Raw genomic sequence first — 17,273 nt, 5'->3', positions numbered from 1 at the left:
GCCCCCCCCCCCCCATGTTTTGCATGTCTCCTTAATCAAACACACCTGATTCAGATCTTCAGCTCATTAGTACAGACTCCAAGACCTGAAATGGTCAGACAAAGGAGAGATGCAAAATATGCAGTTGAGAGGACCTCCGGGATCTATACGTTTCAAATTAAAGCATGGTTGTTTTATTGTAAAAGAAAGTGAATGATGTTAATAGGCTCAGTCTTGAGATAGCATATGTAGAATGTAACAGTGTGTGTGTAGTGTTAGTTTGGCAGGGTTCTGTGGTTGTGGTTTGAGTCAACATCCTGAATTTTGACCTCCACTGACTCCCACTCTCCAGTGCGATTTGACCGTTTGATAGCATCTATAACCGTCTGTACATACAGCCCATCCTCGAAGGAGGCTGCCATGGAAACAGGATGCCGCACCCAAGAGCGCCTGTCCTCTTGTGCCTGAAACGAGAGTCTGAGCTGGGTCACCATGCCGTTCAGTCCCCTGACAGATGGCCCAACAGCTTCTCCACCATCGCTCAAAAGAAGCTCCTCTACTTGCATGCTGGCCCGGTGGCCGTACAGCTCTGTTCCTCGAGCAACAAGTCGTCCTGATGACCCCACAAGCATGATCTCATGCACATCTGTGCCAGGTAGATTGAAGTTTAATGTCATGCTGCAAACCACGCCTCCATTCATCAGCAGCTGAAAGCAAGCGTAGTCATCTGCAGTCACAGAACGAATCCCTCCCACTGGGCCACCTTGACGTACGAAAGTCCGGAGCATTCCATGCACTCGCACAGCCCGACGTCCCGTGAGGTGGCTCAGGAGGTCAATGATGCAGGAGCCAACTGTATGCAGGCCACCTCCCCCCATCAGCTCCTCCCATGCCCATCCATATGATTGGCTGAGCAGCGAGCCCCGCCCCCCCCCCCCCCATGTTTTGCATGTCTCCTTAATCAAACACACCTGATTCAGATCTTCAGCTCATTAGTACAGACTCCAAGACCTGAAATGGTCAGACAAAGGAGAGATGCAAAATATGCAGTTGAGAGGACCTCCGGGATCTATACGTTTCAAATTAAAGCATGGTTGTTTTATTGTAAAAGAAAGTGAATGATGTTAATAGGCTCAGTCTTGAGATAGCATATGTAGAATGTAACAGTGTGTGTGTAGTGTTAGTTTGGCAGGGTTCTGTGGTTGTGGTTTGGGTCAACATCCTGAATCTTGACCTCCACTGACTCCCACTCTCCAGTGCGATTTGACCGTTTGATAGCATCTACAACCGTCTGTACATACAGCCCATCCTCGAAGGAGGCTGCCATGGAAACAGGATGCCGCACCCAAGAGCGCCTGTCCTCTTGTGCCTGAAACGAGAGTCTGAGCTGGGTCACCATGCCGTTCAGTCCCCTGACAGATGGCCCAACAGCTTCTCCACCATCGCTCAAAAGAAGCTCCTCTACTTGCATGCTGGCCCGTTGGCCGTACAGCTCTGTTCCTCGAGCAACAAGTCGTCCTGATGACCCCACAAGCATGATCTCATGCACATCTGTGCCAGGTAGATTGAAGTTTAATGTCACACTGCAGACCACGCCTCCACTCATCAGCAGCTGAAAGCAAGCGTAGTCATCTGCGGTTACAGATCGAATCCCTCCGGCCGGGCCACTCTGACATACGAACGTCCGGAGCATTCCATGCACTCGCACAGCCCGACGTCCCGTGAGGTGGCTCAGGAGGTCAATGATGCAGGAGCCAACTGTATGCAGGCCACCTCCCCCCATCAGCTCCTCCCATGCCCATCCATATGATTGGCTGAGCAGCGAGCCTCCATAAACACGTGCTTCACATACCTTTGAAAATGAGAGAAAAAAAAATATTTACTGGAGTTCATATTTTGACCAGTCTAAGTTATGTAATAAGGTAACATATGACCTAATATAGAGAAGTTAAGATGCTTACCATTTTAAGAATGGCTTACATTATTATTATTTATGCACAATTTTAACTAAATCCAACAAAAATATCTACATAGTTGACTTTATATAAAATAGTAAAAAATGGTTTCATGTTTTGCAAGTAGTATTACCAAAGCTATTTATTTGGTCAAAAAAACAGTTACCTTGTGAAATAACATATTTTAACTGTTATTAAATAGTATTATGTTAATAAATATCGTTTTAATATATTTTAATCATTTAGCAAATGCTTTTATCCAATACTGGATATAAGAAGATGTTTTTAGCCACTATTTTTAAATATTGTTTATTACTCCAGTCTTCAGTGTCGCATGATCCTTCAGAAATCATTCTAATGTGCTGATTTGGTGGTCTAGAAACATTTCTTATTATTATCAGTGTTTGAAAGAGCTTCCAATTTTTTTGTAGAAAAACCATGATACATTTTTTTCAGGGATTCCTTAAATAGAAAGTTCAGAAGAACAGCATTTATTGGTATTATATTTAATCTTAACATTTTTGTCATTATATAAATATCATTATATACACTATATTATATACAATAAATAATCTGTTTTGTATTGCTGTGATGGCAAAGCTGAAATTTCAGCAGCCAGTATTCTAGTCTTCAGAGTCACACGATCCCAAGATTTTTATTTCAAATAAATTCTGTTAAAAATCAGCATATAAGAATGATTTATAGCAGGGGTGCCCAAACTCGGTCCTGGAGGGCCGGTGTCCTGCAGAGTTTAGCTCCAACCCTAATTAAGCACACCTGAAGCTAATCAAGGTCTTACTAGGCATACTAGAAACTTTGTAGCAGGTGTGTTGAGGCAAGTTGGAGCTAAACTCTGCAGGACACCGGCCCTCCAGGACTGAGTTTGGGCACCCCTGATTTATAGCATCCTTGCTGAATAAAAGTATTAATTTCTTTCAAAAACAATCTTACTGACCCCAAGTTTTTAATTGAATGTATACACCTATTTTTATTTTTTGGGTGAAATTCCAATACCTGCAAGTTTCCACAATAACCCTCTCCCAGCAGGCGTTTCATCTGGACAAATGCGGGCAAGAAGCGCAAGGAATTTCCCATGATACTCATAAGCTGTGGATAATATCTTGCCGCTGTCACCATCTTACAGGCATCTGTCAGTGTAGCTGCCTGCTCACTGATCACATTTTTACCTATACCTATAGAGAATGAGAAAAGAGCAGAAAATGATTATATAACGATGACCAAAACTGCAAATGTTGTTTGCCTGACAAGTTTCTGCTTGAAGCAAGTGCTTTATCAGCATAATCTCGACTGTGCTGAGGGGTTCACTGTGATCTAAGAATGCAACATTTGATCAGCAGGAAAAAAAGCCCACTGTGGTTTGTGCCAAGTTAAAGGGGTCCTATTATGCTCTTTTACAAAGACTTGATTTTGTTTTGGGGGTGTACTAGAACATGCTCTCATGCATGGTGGTTCGAAAAACGCATTATTTTTCTCATAATTTACATTATTAATATACCTTTCTCCCCAGCCTGGCACAAACGGCTCGATTAGTTCCGGCTTTGATGAAGGTTCGCCTTCCGAAAAACAAAATGTGATGTGATTGGTTAGCTTTCCCAGTGCGTTGTGATTGGCGAACAGCTTAGACTGTGTTTCAGTACTGCCACGCCCCTTTGCTCCGTCTTTCAACAAAAGCTTTTGGTGAATCCGGCACTGTACTCCCTCATGTTGTGGAAGCTGTCCTCAGTAAAATGTGCAGCACATAATAGCAAATTGGGGTTATAATTTTAAAAAATTAGGCCAAGGTCACAAGATCTCAAGGTTCTAGACGGGGTATATACGGAAGCAGCAAATCATTTAAGTATGGAGTTAAAAAATAAATTGCAACCACGGTTTCCTGACATCATCCGCTTTCGGAAGCCCAAACAAAGACGTTTGGGCACGGAGGTGAAAAAAACAGTGTTTCAGGCGGTCGCACACCGGATGAGAAGTGCAGCGTCGCATCGCACCACGTCTTTAAAATTCAAATACTTTATTTTCTATAGGCACACCGGTGGCGCCCAGCTACGTCGTGTTATACTTGTAAGAATTGTTCTAGACATGCCGAAAATTTTACGCTACAGCACAGCAGCTCTTCTTCTTGGTTTTCTCTGATACACTAACTCTGCAGCAGCACTTCTTCTTCATCGTCTTGTCTGATGCACTCACTAAAAAAAGTGTTGTGACGTGGCGAAGTATGGTGACCCATACTCGGAATTAGTGCTCTGCATTTAACCCATCCAAAGTGCACACACACAGCAGTGAACACACACACACCGTGAACACACACCCGGAGCAGTGGGCAACCAAGCGTTCTAACCACAACCTTGCCCCTCCCCACCCCCCCAACCATTCGAATTTCTGTAGGTGGGAATTATTTGTAATGATATTCCAATGAACCGCTTTGTGATATCACAAAGCCCGGAAAACAAACGCTGTAGTCCAAACGAGTCGTTCGTTGTAATTCTTGAAAAGGGATTTTTAAAGTGGTCATATGACGTGATTTACATTTTTCCTTTCTCTTTGGAGTGTTACAAGCTCTTGTAGCTCAAGCATAAAGAAGATCTGTAAAGTTGCAAAGACTAAAGTCTCAAATCCAAAGAGATATTCTTTATTAAAGTTCAGAGTCAGCCACACCTACCTAAAACGGCTCGTTCTAACACGCCCCCACATATCTACCTCACTATGTGGGAAGATTTGCATAACGCCACCCAAATGTTCACGCAAAGAAAGAAGGCGTAACTTTTATTCTCACTGTAGTATTGTTGACGCTGCAGCCATGTCGTGAAGACGCTGTGTGCTTAGTTGTGAAAGCGAAACTACTTTGTTTGGTCTTCCAAAAGAGGACGATATCCGCTTCGTCATGCCTAGAGCTGATCTGTGCTGGTCGCTGAGGGAATACATCAACTTTCACCGTGGACAAAGCGGAAGTCCAGTCCGGGGTCCGTCACATGTGGTTGCCGCATCCGCCGGGCGCGCCGTTCTCGACTCCGCCGCCTCAGCTCACTCTATCCCGGCCTCAGCGCACGCTAAGCCGGGGCTTCCGCTAGACCGCTGTGTTTTCAGTTGTGAAAGCAAAACTACTTTGTTTGGTCTTCCAAAAGAGGACATGACTACAAATAAGTGGTCAAGTTGTATTTACAACACTGTTCCAGAATAGTTTAACCCAAATATCCAGATGTGTGCAGCACACTTTATGGAGGACTGTTTACTGATCCTGGGAGAGTAATGTTAGACTACAATGCCGGCAGTTCTGACTCACGTAAGTAAGTTTTCATTGAAAGGATTTGCCACTGATGATTCAAATGCGAGTTTTGGGCAGTAGAGTAGCACTTGTTGTTTGTCATTTCTCCAATCATAAATGCAGACAGAGTTTTGCGTTTACGCGGCGCGATGCAACGCGTAAAAAGACAGTACAAGTCATTATAATCAGTAATTATGTCCCCACTGGATGCAACAAATGCCTCGTTTATAATGGGTTTTAATGTTGTCTCGTCGCTCCAGCCGGACACGGCATCAACAGTATGGTGAGGGGCGTAACATTTCCATCTCACGCTTGAGGTATTCGGCCAATCACAACGCATTGGATAGCTGGCCAATCACAGCACACCTCGCTTTTTCAGACTGATGAGCTTTGTAAAAATTGACACGTTTCAAAAAGGCGGGGCATAGAGGAGAAACAATAATGTACAGTATGTGGAAAATAATGTGTTTTTTGACCTAACCCTAACCCTAACATTTAATTACACCAAATACACAAAATAATGTTCTTTTTAGCAGCATCATATGACCCCTTTAAAAAACGAAATATCTCCCTTTGGAGTGGACTTTGAGATTTGTAACTTTCTAGATCTTTTTTATGCCCAAACATACACACTACACGCGGACTAAAATTAAAAAAGTGAAAAAGCATAATAGGACCCCTTTAAGTAACCAGTAGCACAGTAAACAGTCTAGTTGAGTCCAGGAAGGAACCCAACCCAATCCCCTGAGACGACACGGACAATCAAGATAAGAAGCAAAAGAAAATAAGTCTCACCTAGAGCTTTTACCGCAATCTGGCGTGTGTGTGGAGGTGGTGTCAATATGCAGACAAGATGGACTTCTGGATGTAACAGCACGTCATCTGTCTTGTTGGTGGAAAAGGGAATGTTCAACTCGAGATGAAAAGAGACACCATATTTTTTTTAAGTCGAAGCCAAGGGGAACAAATACATTGAAAACAACACAGGTCCAAGGATCGAACCTTGCGGAACACCCCAACCAAGAGGAATGTCAGTAGAAACACAAAGCCCTATTTGAACAGTAAAACACTTATTTGACAAATAAGAGCAAAACCATTGTAAAACTATACCACAAAGTCCTACACAAGACTCCAGGCGTGACAGAAGAATCTTGTGGTTGACTAAGTCAAATGCAGCACTTAAGTCTATGAGGATAAGTGCCATGGGTTTTCCCTGAATCTGTCATGAGAAATATGTAATTTAAGGGCATATTCAGTGCTATGAACTTTAAAACTTGATTGAAGTACTTCATTAATAGAGTTATCTGACAAGAAAGACTGTAGTTGAACCAGTACAACTTTCTCCATAATCTTTGAAATAAAAGGAAGATTTGAGATGGGCCGAACATTGGAAAGATGTAGGATCGAGGTTCGTTTTTTTAAAGATACGGTGTTACAGTAGCCTGTGTAAGGCAAACTGGAACAGTACCAGTTTGTAAGCATTTATTAATTACTGATAACAGACTTGGGCCAACTGCATCCATAATTTGTTTAAGGAAAAACGGAGGAACTATATCATGGACATGATGTAAGCTTGAGATGATCCATCATTTCCTTTGTGGCTTTGTTCCTTTCCTTTCAGTGACTCCCTAGATCTCGCTCTCTTTATATGCTGCAAGCATAGGCTACATAATAAATAGCTATTATTGGTCATATTATTTTGAAGGGCTATTAATAAATTAAATACTATTAGGCTATATATTTTTTGTAGGCTATCTATTCTCAGTTGCTCATGCTGCTACTGTTATGTAATGCCTAGGGCAGCTTTCCTAAACAAGGCATTCTTTGAAAATGTTTGGTTCGTTTTAATCAAATATCACAGATGCTAGTTCAAGAATCACTGTAATTGTCCAGTTAACTAGACATTATAAAGGTTAACACACTCGAACCAGTGATGTAAAGGTTAAAGGAAACAGTGTGTCATTATAACGCTGTTATTTAAGTATTTGTATTTTTAGTATATGTTTTACGTATTCCTATATATTTGTTTTATATGTTCTGTTTTTAATGTTTCCATTTCGTTCGGTATAAATGGTACCATTCAAAGCACGCTCTTATATTGGTTTACAAAGGATGAAACAAGTCCAATTTTTTAGCATACAAACATCTCCTTTCAAGATTTCTGACAGAGTGAAAATAATTATCAGAAGAGTTGTCCAAGAGCCAAGGATCACTTGTGGAGAGCTTCAGAAAGACCTGGAATTAGCATGTACAATTGTTTCAAAGAAAATAATAATTACAATAAGTAATGCACTCAACCGCCTGTATGCACGCTCACCACGCAAGGCTCTATTGCTGAGGAAAAAGCATGTTGAAGCTCGTTTAAAGTTTGCTGCACAACATTCAGACAAGCCGGTGAAATACTGGGAGAATATAGTCTGGTCAGCTGAGACAAAAAGTGTACTCTTTGGATGCCATAATACACACCATGTTTAGAGGTCAAATGGCACAGCACATCACCCCAAAACATCATGGTGTAGCACTGGCAAAATTCATATAAATGAAGGAAGGATGAATGGAAAAATGTACCGAGACATTCTTGATAAAAATTCTGCTGCCATCTACCAGGATGATGATGATGAAACAAGGGTGGACATTCCAGCAAGACAATGATCCCAAATACAGCCAAGGAAACTATCATTTGGTTTCAGAACAAGAAAGTAAAGCTGCTAGAATGGCCCAGCCAATCACATGACTTGAATCCAATAGAAAATCTATGGAAAGAACTAAAGATCAGAGTTCATAGAAGAGGCCCATGGAACCTTCAAGATTTGAAGATTGTGGAAGAATGGGCCAAAACCACACCTGAGCAATGCATGCCACTAGTTTCTCCATTCAGGAGGCGTCTTGAAGCTGTCATTAACAACAAAGGCTTTAGTACGAAGTATTAAATACATTTCAGTAAGCGTGTTCAATACTTTTTCCCTGGGTTGTTCCATTTTTTTTTTTTTACATAGAACTTAATTTCTGAACTTATTTGTATTGTTTTCTTTGTAAGTATGCATTACTTGGGTTGTTACCGACGGCATTAAATTGATCAAAAGTGACAGTAAATACATTTATAATGTTACAAAAAAAGATTATTAAATTATGCTGTTCTTTTAAACCTCATTTTCATCAGACATTCCTGATAAAAAATGTTTCACAATTTTCAAAAATATTAAGCAGCACAAATTTTTTTTAACTGATAATAGTAAGACATTTTTCTTGAGCACCAAATCAGCATTTTAGAATGATTTCTGAAGGATCATATGACAATGAAAATATAGGAGTAATGGCTGCTGAAAGTTCAGCTTTACCATCACAGGAATATATTAAATCGTTTAAATCTTTATACATATAAAAATAGAAAGCAGTTTTTAAGTGTAATTGTATTTCACAATATTACTGTTTTACTGTATTTTTAAATGCAGCCCCAAACTTTTGAACAGTAGTGTATTAACAGTTTTTCACTGACCTGGAGGAGGTCCTTGAAATTGCTGGAGGTGTTGACCAAATCAGATAGACAGCTGTCTATCTTAGCCTTTGCATGATCCGAGCCCGCCCCCTGACTGAACAACTTGGCACAATCACTCTAAAATGGAAAGAGAGAAAACAATTCATCGTACCACAACAAGTTCGTTTTTTGGACTGCTTTTATGATATGTTTATGAGGCTTATAAAATTCTATCTGCATTAACTACATGGAAAAGATGTCAAAATTCCTCTTTTTGTGTTCCATGGAAAAAAGTCCTATATTTTGAGATATATAGGATATTTGCTTCTGGTGGTTGACTGAAAAACTAAATCAAAGTCATATCACACAGACCTCTAGATTCTTTTTCAGGGTGCTGATATTCTCACTGCAGACCTCCACATTATTGAGAGCCACCTGAGAAACAAACATATCAGATAACACACAGGAGTGTGTGTTTAGTGAGAACTAGGTACACGAAAACAAGTGAAAACGTGACATCATAAATTCAGACTGTGTTTAAGTTTGTGTGTTGTTTGTGTGAGATAGAAAGACTTGATGCTGACCAAGTAGGCACTCTTTGCCTGCTCCTGGCTCTCAATCCCAAGCGTTTGTGTGAGATTTGTTATCTTGCCATGCTGCAGGCTGCTCTGCATCAGACTGACGGCACTACTTACTCCACGCTGCAGGTCCTGCAGAGCACTGACTGGATATCCAGCTCGGAGCTTACATACTAACACCTCTCTGCATACAAAGAAAGAGATGCAAAGGGTATAGCGAATGATTAGATATTCAACAACAACGGTTTCCAAAAATTCTCTGAATCTTCAACCACCACTACAATAACTCTTCAAAATGCACAACAGTAACAAAATACACTGAGGCTAATTCAATTCCAAATTTGTGCGCATACCTGAAGTCTGTCTCCAGAACACTGGTCGCATGATTGATCATAGCGCACACACAGTCAGAGCTGCTGCTGGTGAGGGCCCGGCTGATGCATTTCTTCACTATGTAGAACACATCATCCACCATGCTGGAGCTCAGCTGACCCACCTCAGCTGTGTCCATGGCAACTGCCTATAAAATCATATTCATCATCCATTGAGGACATAGATTCTGCCAAAGAAATGTATCTGCAATTTAACAATGGCAAATGTCTTCCAATGTAGGAAGGTACACTATAACGATTAATAAAAGCATTTATTCCTTTTACAAAAAAAACTTTGACCCCAAACTTTTGAATGGACACTACATGTGCCTGACAATAGCTCTGACATCTCTGATGTTGTACATTGTAATGTACACAAGTTATTGACTGTATATGTGTCCCACCTTGTTGACGGACTCTCTCATGTAATACTCCTCCATGGGAATGTAATAGCCAATCAGCTCCTGCATAGTGCGGCTCAGCTGGCAGTTCTTCAGTAACTGCTCTAAACTCTGCTGATGCTCTAGAAAACAAAACATAAACAAACATGAACAATGCAAGCAAGTAATACTGAGGAGTATAAATTTACATAAATCAGCATATTCAACAACATATTCAACACATTTAGCCTACATCCAATTTGTATAGCCTAGTTAGTTACATATATTTATTTTTAACAGGCAATGATGTGTTGCCTATATGAGCATCATGTATTAATGTGCAGCAGCATTTGTGCTAACTTCTAGGCTACAGCTGATGACAGTTGTCATGACATGTACTTGCAGCAGAATTTTGTTTCATAGAGTAGTTTCATATCCCATAAAAAGCTAGGTGTTACCTTGTATAACCGCTTCATCTGCCATTGCATCTGCAACCTCAAAGTCAGCCACTATACGCCGCCTCAAGAATCGAAAGTACAGCTCGGCTCTTGAGTTCATTAAGGTAACCTCACATAACACTGGATCCAGGTCTCTAGATTAAACATACGACAACAAATAAAACGCCTTGTTAGTGCTGTCAAACGATTAATTGCATCCAAAATAAAAGTTTTTGTTTACATAATATATGTGTGTGTACTGTGTATATTTATTAGGTATATATATATATATATATATTTAAACACACACACATACAGCATATATTTTGAAAATATTTACATGAATATAATTTATATCATATATAAATATTTAATATATAAACGTAACATATTTTTTCTGAAATATACACATGCATGTGTGTGTATTTATATATACATAATAAATATACACAGTACACACACATATTATGTAAACAAAAACTTTTATTTTGGATGCAATTAATCTTTGACAGCACTACCCATGTATTCACAAGATAAACAAATAAACAATTATAACACAGACTGCACCTGGGTTCAATCTTTTCTGTAGCCATGCCCCTCATCATGCTGCTCTGGATAACCTGAAACTATAGCGAAACAAAAATAAAAAGTATTGTATAACTACATCAAAGTACACTTTATTCATGGTGCAAACATTAAGTATAGTACATAAACACACTAATGCAGCATACAGTATAGACACTACACACACCTTATTGTTATAATCTCTCTGTTGGATGAATTTGTCCACTATTTTCTGAGCCTGTTTATCACACTCATTTTGAAGGTGTGCGAGGAGTGTGTGCAGTCGGCCTGGTCCATAGTATGTTTCCACTATGGGCTGATGGGTTTCAACAATACGTGCAATACCTAACAGGTACAGACAAAGGCTGGCTGATCTCGATTTGTTTAAACATAATAAATATTGCTAAGTTAAACAGTGATGCTCTTACCTTCAAGAAGCAGTGTGAGTGTGTCAGCAAAAATGACCGGTGCCCTGCGTTCGCCGAGATCAGAGCCAACAGCCAGGAGTAAGTTCTCCTCTGCCTTACTGGCCAACTGAAAGAAAAGTAAGCAAAAGACACAACTTTTAATTTTAGAAGCCAAGTAACTAAACCAAAGCATTCTAAACTGATTTCAACGGTCATGTAAGGCAGGCATAAACACATGCACCTACCTGACTGCAAAGGTACTGAGCAAAGCGTGCAAGTCCCTGCTCATGCAGTCCCAGTAAAGGAAGGATCTTGAAAAAGCGCTCCACTTGAGGTAAGTCACCTGTGGCAACTGCCTCCTCCAGTCGCGTTGTGACAAGTGCCTTCAGATTGCGCTCTGCTTCCTGAAGCAATGCAAGGCTGGCTTCAACTGCACTGCCTGCACAATGTATAATATACAGATAACACAATAATGTATGATCTTATTCTGAGTATCTTGGTGCATTAGCTTAAACAATATATGCACAATGTCTATTGTTTCTACAAATCACATTTAACAATTTGCATAACAGTTTGTAACAGACTCTTACAACTTGTTCATAGCAGACAACTTACAGTTGCAGGGCAACCACATTAATATACAATGTAACTGATGTGCAGTAACAAGTGTGCAAACTCAACTGTTCAAAAGTATGAAACCAGTGAGAGTTTTTTAATAGAAATTAATACTGTTAATCAACAAAGATGGCATTAAAATGACAAATGTAATATTTAAGTTGTAAAATCTATTAAAAAAGAAAGCGGTTATTTTAAACTGTAATAATATTTCACAATAGAGGGATTTCTTTAGAAAAGATTTAGTGTATATTGTATAAAAGTATAGTATATATTAGTGGGGTGTAGTGTATATTATAGTAGATACAAGGGTGACTTATTAAACTGCAAAGCCATAACCATCCAACAAGTAGCTTTATAAGCTGTTAAAATGTCAGATTAATCATTCATTTGTTATGAATAATCATACAATTTTATTTGCATTCATTAACTTTCAAATAAAAAGAAAAAAAATCGAATCAGATAAAATACTTCTTTTGCCAAACATATTTAATTCACTGGACAAGAAACATGGTTATTGAAATATAAATAAATTTTTGTTGGATTGTTCAGCAAAAACATCCATATCATACATTCAATTTCTAACACCAAGCACCCTTGTCATATGCATACATATTTGAAAATGACTCAAAATTACAATTCAATAGTTTCAGTGATAATACTTGTTGCTAGAAAACCCCAAAAGGACTCACCCTCTCCACCCTGCTTGCTGAGCTCAATCACAGACTGGTCAAGAGAAAGATAGCGATGAATGTGGGCGGCAGCCTGCTCATAGTCCTGGTTACGCAAGGCTGTCTGAACACCATCTGTGCAGAACTTCAGATCTAGAATATCATCTGCCCTCTGAATTGCTTGGTACAGCCTTTTCTGAAACAGACCCAGGTGCAAAGCTTGAGTGGAAGCTGTCATACTGTCATTCTGATAGAGTGTACGTATCATACGAATGTGTATGTTGGGCACCTTGGTGAGGTCCAGCTGTCTGACTTTGCTGCTCACGTTCTCTGCCAGGCTGCAGGTGAAGCTGATCATGCCAGACAGCTGCACTGCATCTCCCTCGATCAGCTGCAAGTTGGGTCTGAGGAACACACAAAAACACAATTTATCAGCACACTATATTCTGTTTTCTCAGTTCAACAGTATACGTTAAGTGTCACACACACGCACGCACGCACGCACGCACACACAACACACACACACACACACACACACTCACACTCACACTCACACTCACACTCACACTCACACTCACACTCACACTCACACTCACACTCACACTCACACTCACACTCACACTCACACTCACACTCACACTCACACTCACACTCACACTCACACTCACACTCACACACACACACACACTCACACTCACACTCACACTCACACTCACACTCACCCCATCCTCTGCAAGGCGAGCATCTTTGTTTCTATGTTGCTCTGCTGTCCCATAAGAGCGCCCAACTCCATCTGCACTTCCGCCTGTCAGGGAGGTGCGTTTGTAAACAGTTTATGCCAATGCATAATCAACATGCACACAATCTCGCAGTTCAGGCACAAGTTAGTTTTTATATATATAATCAACAAATTAAAACAGCTGACGAGCGTTTGTCTAACGTTACCCTTCTTAGTAGTCCAGCTCACAGAGACTAACCAACACTGTGTCTCCACTAATAAATATTCACCTCTTCTCCACATAGCTGCGCATACACTCGCTCCAGATCCTCCAGCTCTGTCAGACCCTCTATGGTGTCGGACTGCACGGCGGAGAGCCCCGCCGGACCACCGCGACGACGCGCCGGTGAACTGACTTCATCCATGACAGCCCCACATCCACACAAACTGCGTCACTTCCGCTGACTCTAGCGCGTCACACAACTGTTAGTGTGCGACTTTACTCCCATCTGATGGTAGCTTTTTTTGTGTGTGTGAAAAGGTTAAATGCCTCTCAAGCAGTGTGTGCAACATAATTCATAATTCATGTTACATTTGTTACTTCATGAATTTAATTGTAAACTTATGGGAATGTTTAGGCCTACATTAGGCTCTAATAAAGAATTTGGTATGCAGTGTGGTTATATAGGTTCAACAGAATACAAAAGTCACTATAGCTTTTCTTTACCATTGTACAGTGATAGAATTAGATTAATATCATGGCACTTGGCTATCTGTTGCATCGTACCGAATTACTATTATTATATTACAGTGGTGGCTAAAATTATTAGAACACTAGTATTTAATTTTCACCAGCTAAAAATGTTTTTAAGTCAGTTATTTCTACCTTTTGTTGTAGTGTGTCAGTAGGAAATATCATTTTACATTTCCAAACATTCATTTTGCCATTAACTGTAATAATCCAGTGAGATTTTTGTCTGACAGCAACCAGTGCTCCACACAGAGATCTGATCTCATCATCATCCAGTCTGTCTGGAATGACACGAAGAAACAGAGCAAACTAAAACAGACTAAATCCAGAAGAACTGTGGCAACGTCTCCAAGATGCTTCAAGAAGACTACCTGCAAAGCTACAGTACTGTTAAAAGTTTTAGCTATTAACTAAATTAAATCAAAGTTTGGTGTGACCATCCTTTGCGTTTAAAGCAGCTTTTGCCCTATAGGTGCACTTGCACATAGATTCTCAGGTAGCTTCTGGATTTAGTCTGTCTCAGTTTGTTCTGTTTCTCCAGACAGACTGGATGATGATGAGATCAGATCTCTGTGTGGAGCACAGACTCCTTGTGCAAACAAAAATTCCACAGAATTATTCAAATTAATGGCAAAATGAATGTTTGGAAATCTAAACTGATATTTGCTACTGACACACTCCAGCAAAAGTTAGAAATAACTGACTTAAAACCATTTTTAGCTGGCAAAAATACTAACCATGCCATATACATAGTTGTTTACATAATGAATACCATGGTACTACAATTATTCCATGTCCAAAAACACATTAGATGAATACTAGGAGTGACAGATTCAGTGACAGTGAAACTGAGAGAGGAGTTGATAGTAATGGCTTTATATAAGAGAGAGTAATCCGTCTTTATTCTCCTCTCCCTTTAGATGTACGCAGTGACATAACCCAAGCCTGTCAATCAGACAGAGGCTTGTCCACTGCGTGTGTATCAGAAAAGTACCATGCTGGAATAAAAATGACAGTCCTACTGGGATTTTTTCCATCTGTTTGTAAATTGTGTGTGAGTGTGACAGAGAGAGTGAGAGAGAAAGACAGAGCGACAGCCAATACTCTAAGCCATATAGAACCATTGTCATTGGAGGTATATACTTATTTTCTGATTTGATGAACAGTGTAGCCGGAAATAATCTTTAATCCCACAGTTTTCCCCCTTTTTAATAATCAGATGTCACAGCCCCCGTTTATCCATCAGGCTCAACAGTTGGCTTCAAAGTTGCAGTTCTTTTCTGAAACAGGAAGGTGAATGGGACCTCAAGAAGGTTTGGATTATTTGTACATGATTGTGTGACTGTAAAGTGCTCCAGTGCGTGTGGTCTTCAGTTTAAAAATCTGGCTGTTCAGCGGAATGCATCTGCTGCTGTTCATTTTATTCTGCCTCAGTGAGTAAAAGTCTTTTATATATTCAAACTTGTGTTTGTGTGTGTAATATAGTTGGTCTTATCATATATATATATATATATATATATATATATATATATATGTATGTATGTGTGTGTGCTTTTCAAATTCTTGAATAGATGTGAATTAGTGGCCATGGTCATAGGGTATAGTGTGCTATACAAACCATAAAAGTAGTGTCCAAAAAGAAAGACATTTTTTTTGAGGCTCAGAAATTATCCATTATATTTCTCTTTTTAAATAAAGATAGAGGTGGTTTGAGGAGAGAAATGGGAAAAATGGAGGAGATTTGTCTTTTCGAGCTGTTCTGCAGCCAGATTAAATGTCATTTTTGCTCTGGGTCTAATCCCTAGATTAATCCATGTGACGTACGACAGCATCTAACAGTATAGTGAAATAGACACACATAGACATAAAGATACATTAAATGTTACCACATACAGAGTATGTGGTCTTAATAATATCATAGAGTTCCAGAAGACATGTCAGCTAACTGTTCTGTTTATGCCATATGCCAATTGTACAAATTAAAGTGCGTTTGCAATCAGATATCTATTTTAATACGGTTATGTATTATATTTACATTTTTGTCTTTTTAAATAATATTATTAATGTGTTACTTATTTCCTATTTTATTGCCTAATTCCTGACTGCACTGTGTCTGTACTTTCTTCTGAATTGGACGCTCCTGTCACCAAGGCAAATTCCTGTGTGTAAACATATCAGGCAATAAAGGTCTTTCTGATTCTGATTCTGAACTGCTTTAATTTTTCTCTCTCTCAGGTCTCTGTTCTTCTGTGCTGAGTGCAGCAGTAACACCTCCATGTAGTTCTGTATACAGGGGCTTTGCTGAATGTCTGGTCACTCTGGGTGACAGTGTGAGCTCCAAGGCTGATAACCCACAGGACATCAACTCCATTTGCAAGTGAGCCACGTTCACACACAAATACACCCTCAACTGAATACAACTTTTTAAATACAAGTACAATACATTGCACTTTTTCACATCTGCAGGTCATGGGATGCTTTCCAGGTGTGCGTGAGTGGTGTCTTGTCAGGCTGCCGAGGTGATGCAGCGGAAATTTGGGAATCTTTGAGAGCGGAGTCCAGGAAAACAGCATTTGCTGGTAACATCTACGACATGTGTGCCAGTCGTACTGAAGCTGCGACTGCAACCACACCTCTGGTTCCCAACACTGATCAAAGCAACCAGGAAACACTCAAAGGACTCGCTCATTCTGTCAGCCACTCAGTCAGTAAAGAGCTGCTCCTGATATGCTTCTCGCTTCTCCTGCTGCTTTGGATGTAACCTATCCTTTTAACATAGCTGAACTGATGCCAGTGACAGTGCTATAGGCACATGCATGTATCTGCATAGACGCTTTATCTTGGTATATTTAATTTAATTTTATGTGTAATTTAATATGTAAACTCTTTGGTAAGATATTCAAGACATTATGTATTTGCTTGTTTAACAATTATGACAAAAAGGTTTCTATAAAAATCAGTGATGTTCTGGACTCAAATCTAATGGTTTGGTACAGGATTTAATATCTGTAGTTTGTGTCAAAAGATCATAATTATATAATATTATATATAATTATATTAATAAATTATATATTGTTATATATGTTATATAT

General features: G+C 39.7%; 4 protein-coding genes across 4 annotated transcripts in view; 1 reads left to right on the top strand and 3 right to left on the bottom strand.

The window, feature by feature from the left end:
• Positions 1 to 899, bottom strand: part of LOC107586014 (glucose-fructose oxidoreductase domain-containing protein 2-like) — a gene marked incomplete at its 5' end in the record, with an annotated part of 1,489 nt that extends 590 nt beyond the window's left edge. The window contains one exon of the mRNA XM_016273227.1: positions 1 to 899. This exon is cut by the window's left edge and continues 590 nt beyond it. Within this exon, the coding sequence (XP_016128713.1) occupies positions 255 to 899 (645 nt within the window).
• Positions 900 to 941: 42 nt separating this feature from the next.
• On the bottom strand, positions 942 to 6,561 carry LOC107586012 (glucose-fructose oxidoreductase domain-containing protein 2-like). Its single transcript, XM_016273226.1, has 6 exons — positions 6,544 to 6,561; positions 6,338 to 6,433; positions 6,217 to 6,264; positions 6,010 to 6,127; positions 2,949 to 3,127; positions 942 to 1,831 (listed from the first exon to the last, which is right to left on the bottom strand). Exons 1-6 carry the CDS (start codon positions 6,559 to 6,561, stop codon positions 1,160 to 1,162), a joined length of 1,131 nt encoding a protein of 376 aa, XP_016128712.1. The 3' UTR covers positions 942 to 1,159.
• Positions 6,562 to 8,576: 2,015 nt separating this feature from the next.
• LOC107586011 (conserved oligomeric Golgi complex subunit 4-like) lies at positions 8,577 to 13,916 on the bottom strand. Its single transcript, XM_016273225.1, has 15 exons — positions 13,721 to 13,916; positions 13,435 to 13,517; positions 13,002 to 13,116; positions 12,734 to 12,908; positions 11,672 to 11,865; positions 11,448 to 11,553; positions 11,207 to 11,364; positions 11,023 to 11,081; positions 10,477 to 10,610; positions 10,043 to 10,161; positions 9,621 to 9,787; positions 9,274 to 9,451; positions 9,062 to 9,124; positions 8,711 to 8,827; positions 8,577 to 8,582 (listed from the first exon to the last, which is right to left on the bottom strand). The coding sequence occupies exons 1-15, from the start codon at positions 13,853 to 13,855 to the stop codon at positions 8,577 to 8,579; spliced, it is 1,809 nt and encodes a 602-aa protein (XP_016128711.1). The 5' UTR covers positions 13,856 to 13,916.
• Positions 13,917 to 15,446: 1,530 nt separating this feature from the next.
• nrn1lb (neuritin 1-like b) lies at positions 15,447 to 16,985 on the top strand. Its single transcript, XM_016273257.1, has 3 exons — positions 15,447 to 15,614; positions 16,417 to 16,558; positions 16,648 to 16,985. The coding sequence occupies exons 1-3, from the start codon at positions 15,581 to 15,583 to the stop codon at positions 16,940 to 16,942; spliced, it is 471 nt and encodes a 156-aa protein (XP_016128743.1). The 5' UTR covers positions 15,447 to 15,580; the 3' UTR covers positions 16,943 to 16,985.
• Positions 16,986 to 17,273: the final 288 nt, after the last annotated feature.

This window comes from Sinocyclocheilus grahami, unplaced genomic scaffold (genome assembly GCF_001515645.1).
Source record: "Sinocyclocheilus grahami isolate Dianchi unplaced genomic scaffold, SAMN03320097.WGS_v1.1 scaffold76.1, whole genome shotgun sequence".
NCBI lineage: Eukaryota > Metazoa > Chordata > Actinopteri > Cypriniformes > Cyprinidae > Sinocyclocheilus > Sinocyclocheilus grahami.
This window is presented reverse-complemented; position numbering and strand designations above follow the sequence as displayed.

Bases quoted from the DNA above. Each gene is read 5' to 3' on its own strand.
- LOC107586012 (XM_016273226.1), bottom strand. The intron at 6,128-6,216 runs GTTCGATCCTTG...TTTCATCTCGAG, and splicing joins TGGTTGGGGTGTTCCGCAAG to TTGAACATTCCCTTTTCCAC. The intron at 3,128-6,009 runs GTGAGACTTATT...CATTCTCTATAG, and splicing joins GATTGCGGTAAAAGCTCTAG to GTATAGGTAAAAATGTGATC.
- LOC107586011 (XM_016273225.1), bottom strand. From the start codon at position 13,855: ATGGATGAAGTCAGTTCACCGGCGCGTCGTCGCGGTGGTCCGGCGGGG. The intron at 10,162-10,476 runs GTAACACCTAGC...TTTGTTTTCTAG, and splicing joins AGATGAAGCGGTTATACAAG to AGCATCAGCAGAGTTTAGAG. The intron at 8,828-9,061 runs GTCTGTGTGATA...TTTCCATTTTAG, and splicing joins CCCTGAAAAAGAATCTAGAG to AGTGATTGTGCCAAGTTGTT.
- nrn1lb (XM_016273257.1), top strand. From the start codon at position 15,581: ATGCATCTGCTGCTGTTCATTTTATTCTGCCTCA. The intron at 15,615-16,416 runs GTGAGTAAAAGT...TCTCTCTCTCAG, and splicing joins GTTCATTTTATTCTGCCTCA to GTCTCTGTTCTTCTGTGCTG. The intron at 16,559-16,647 runs GTGAGCCACGTT...TCACATCTGCAG, and splicing joins GACATCAACTCCATTTGCAA to GTCATGGGATGCTTTCCAGG.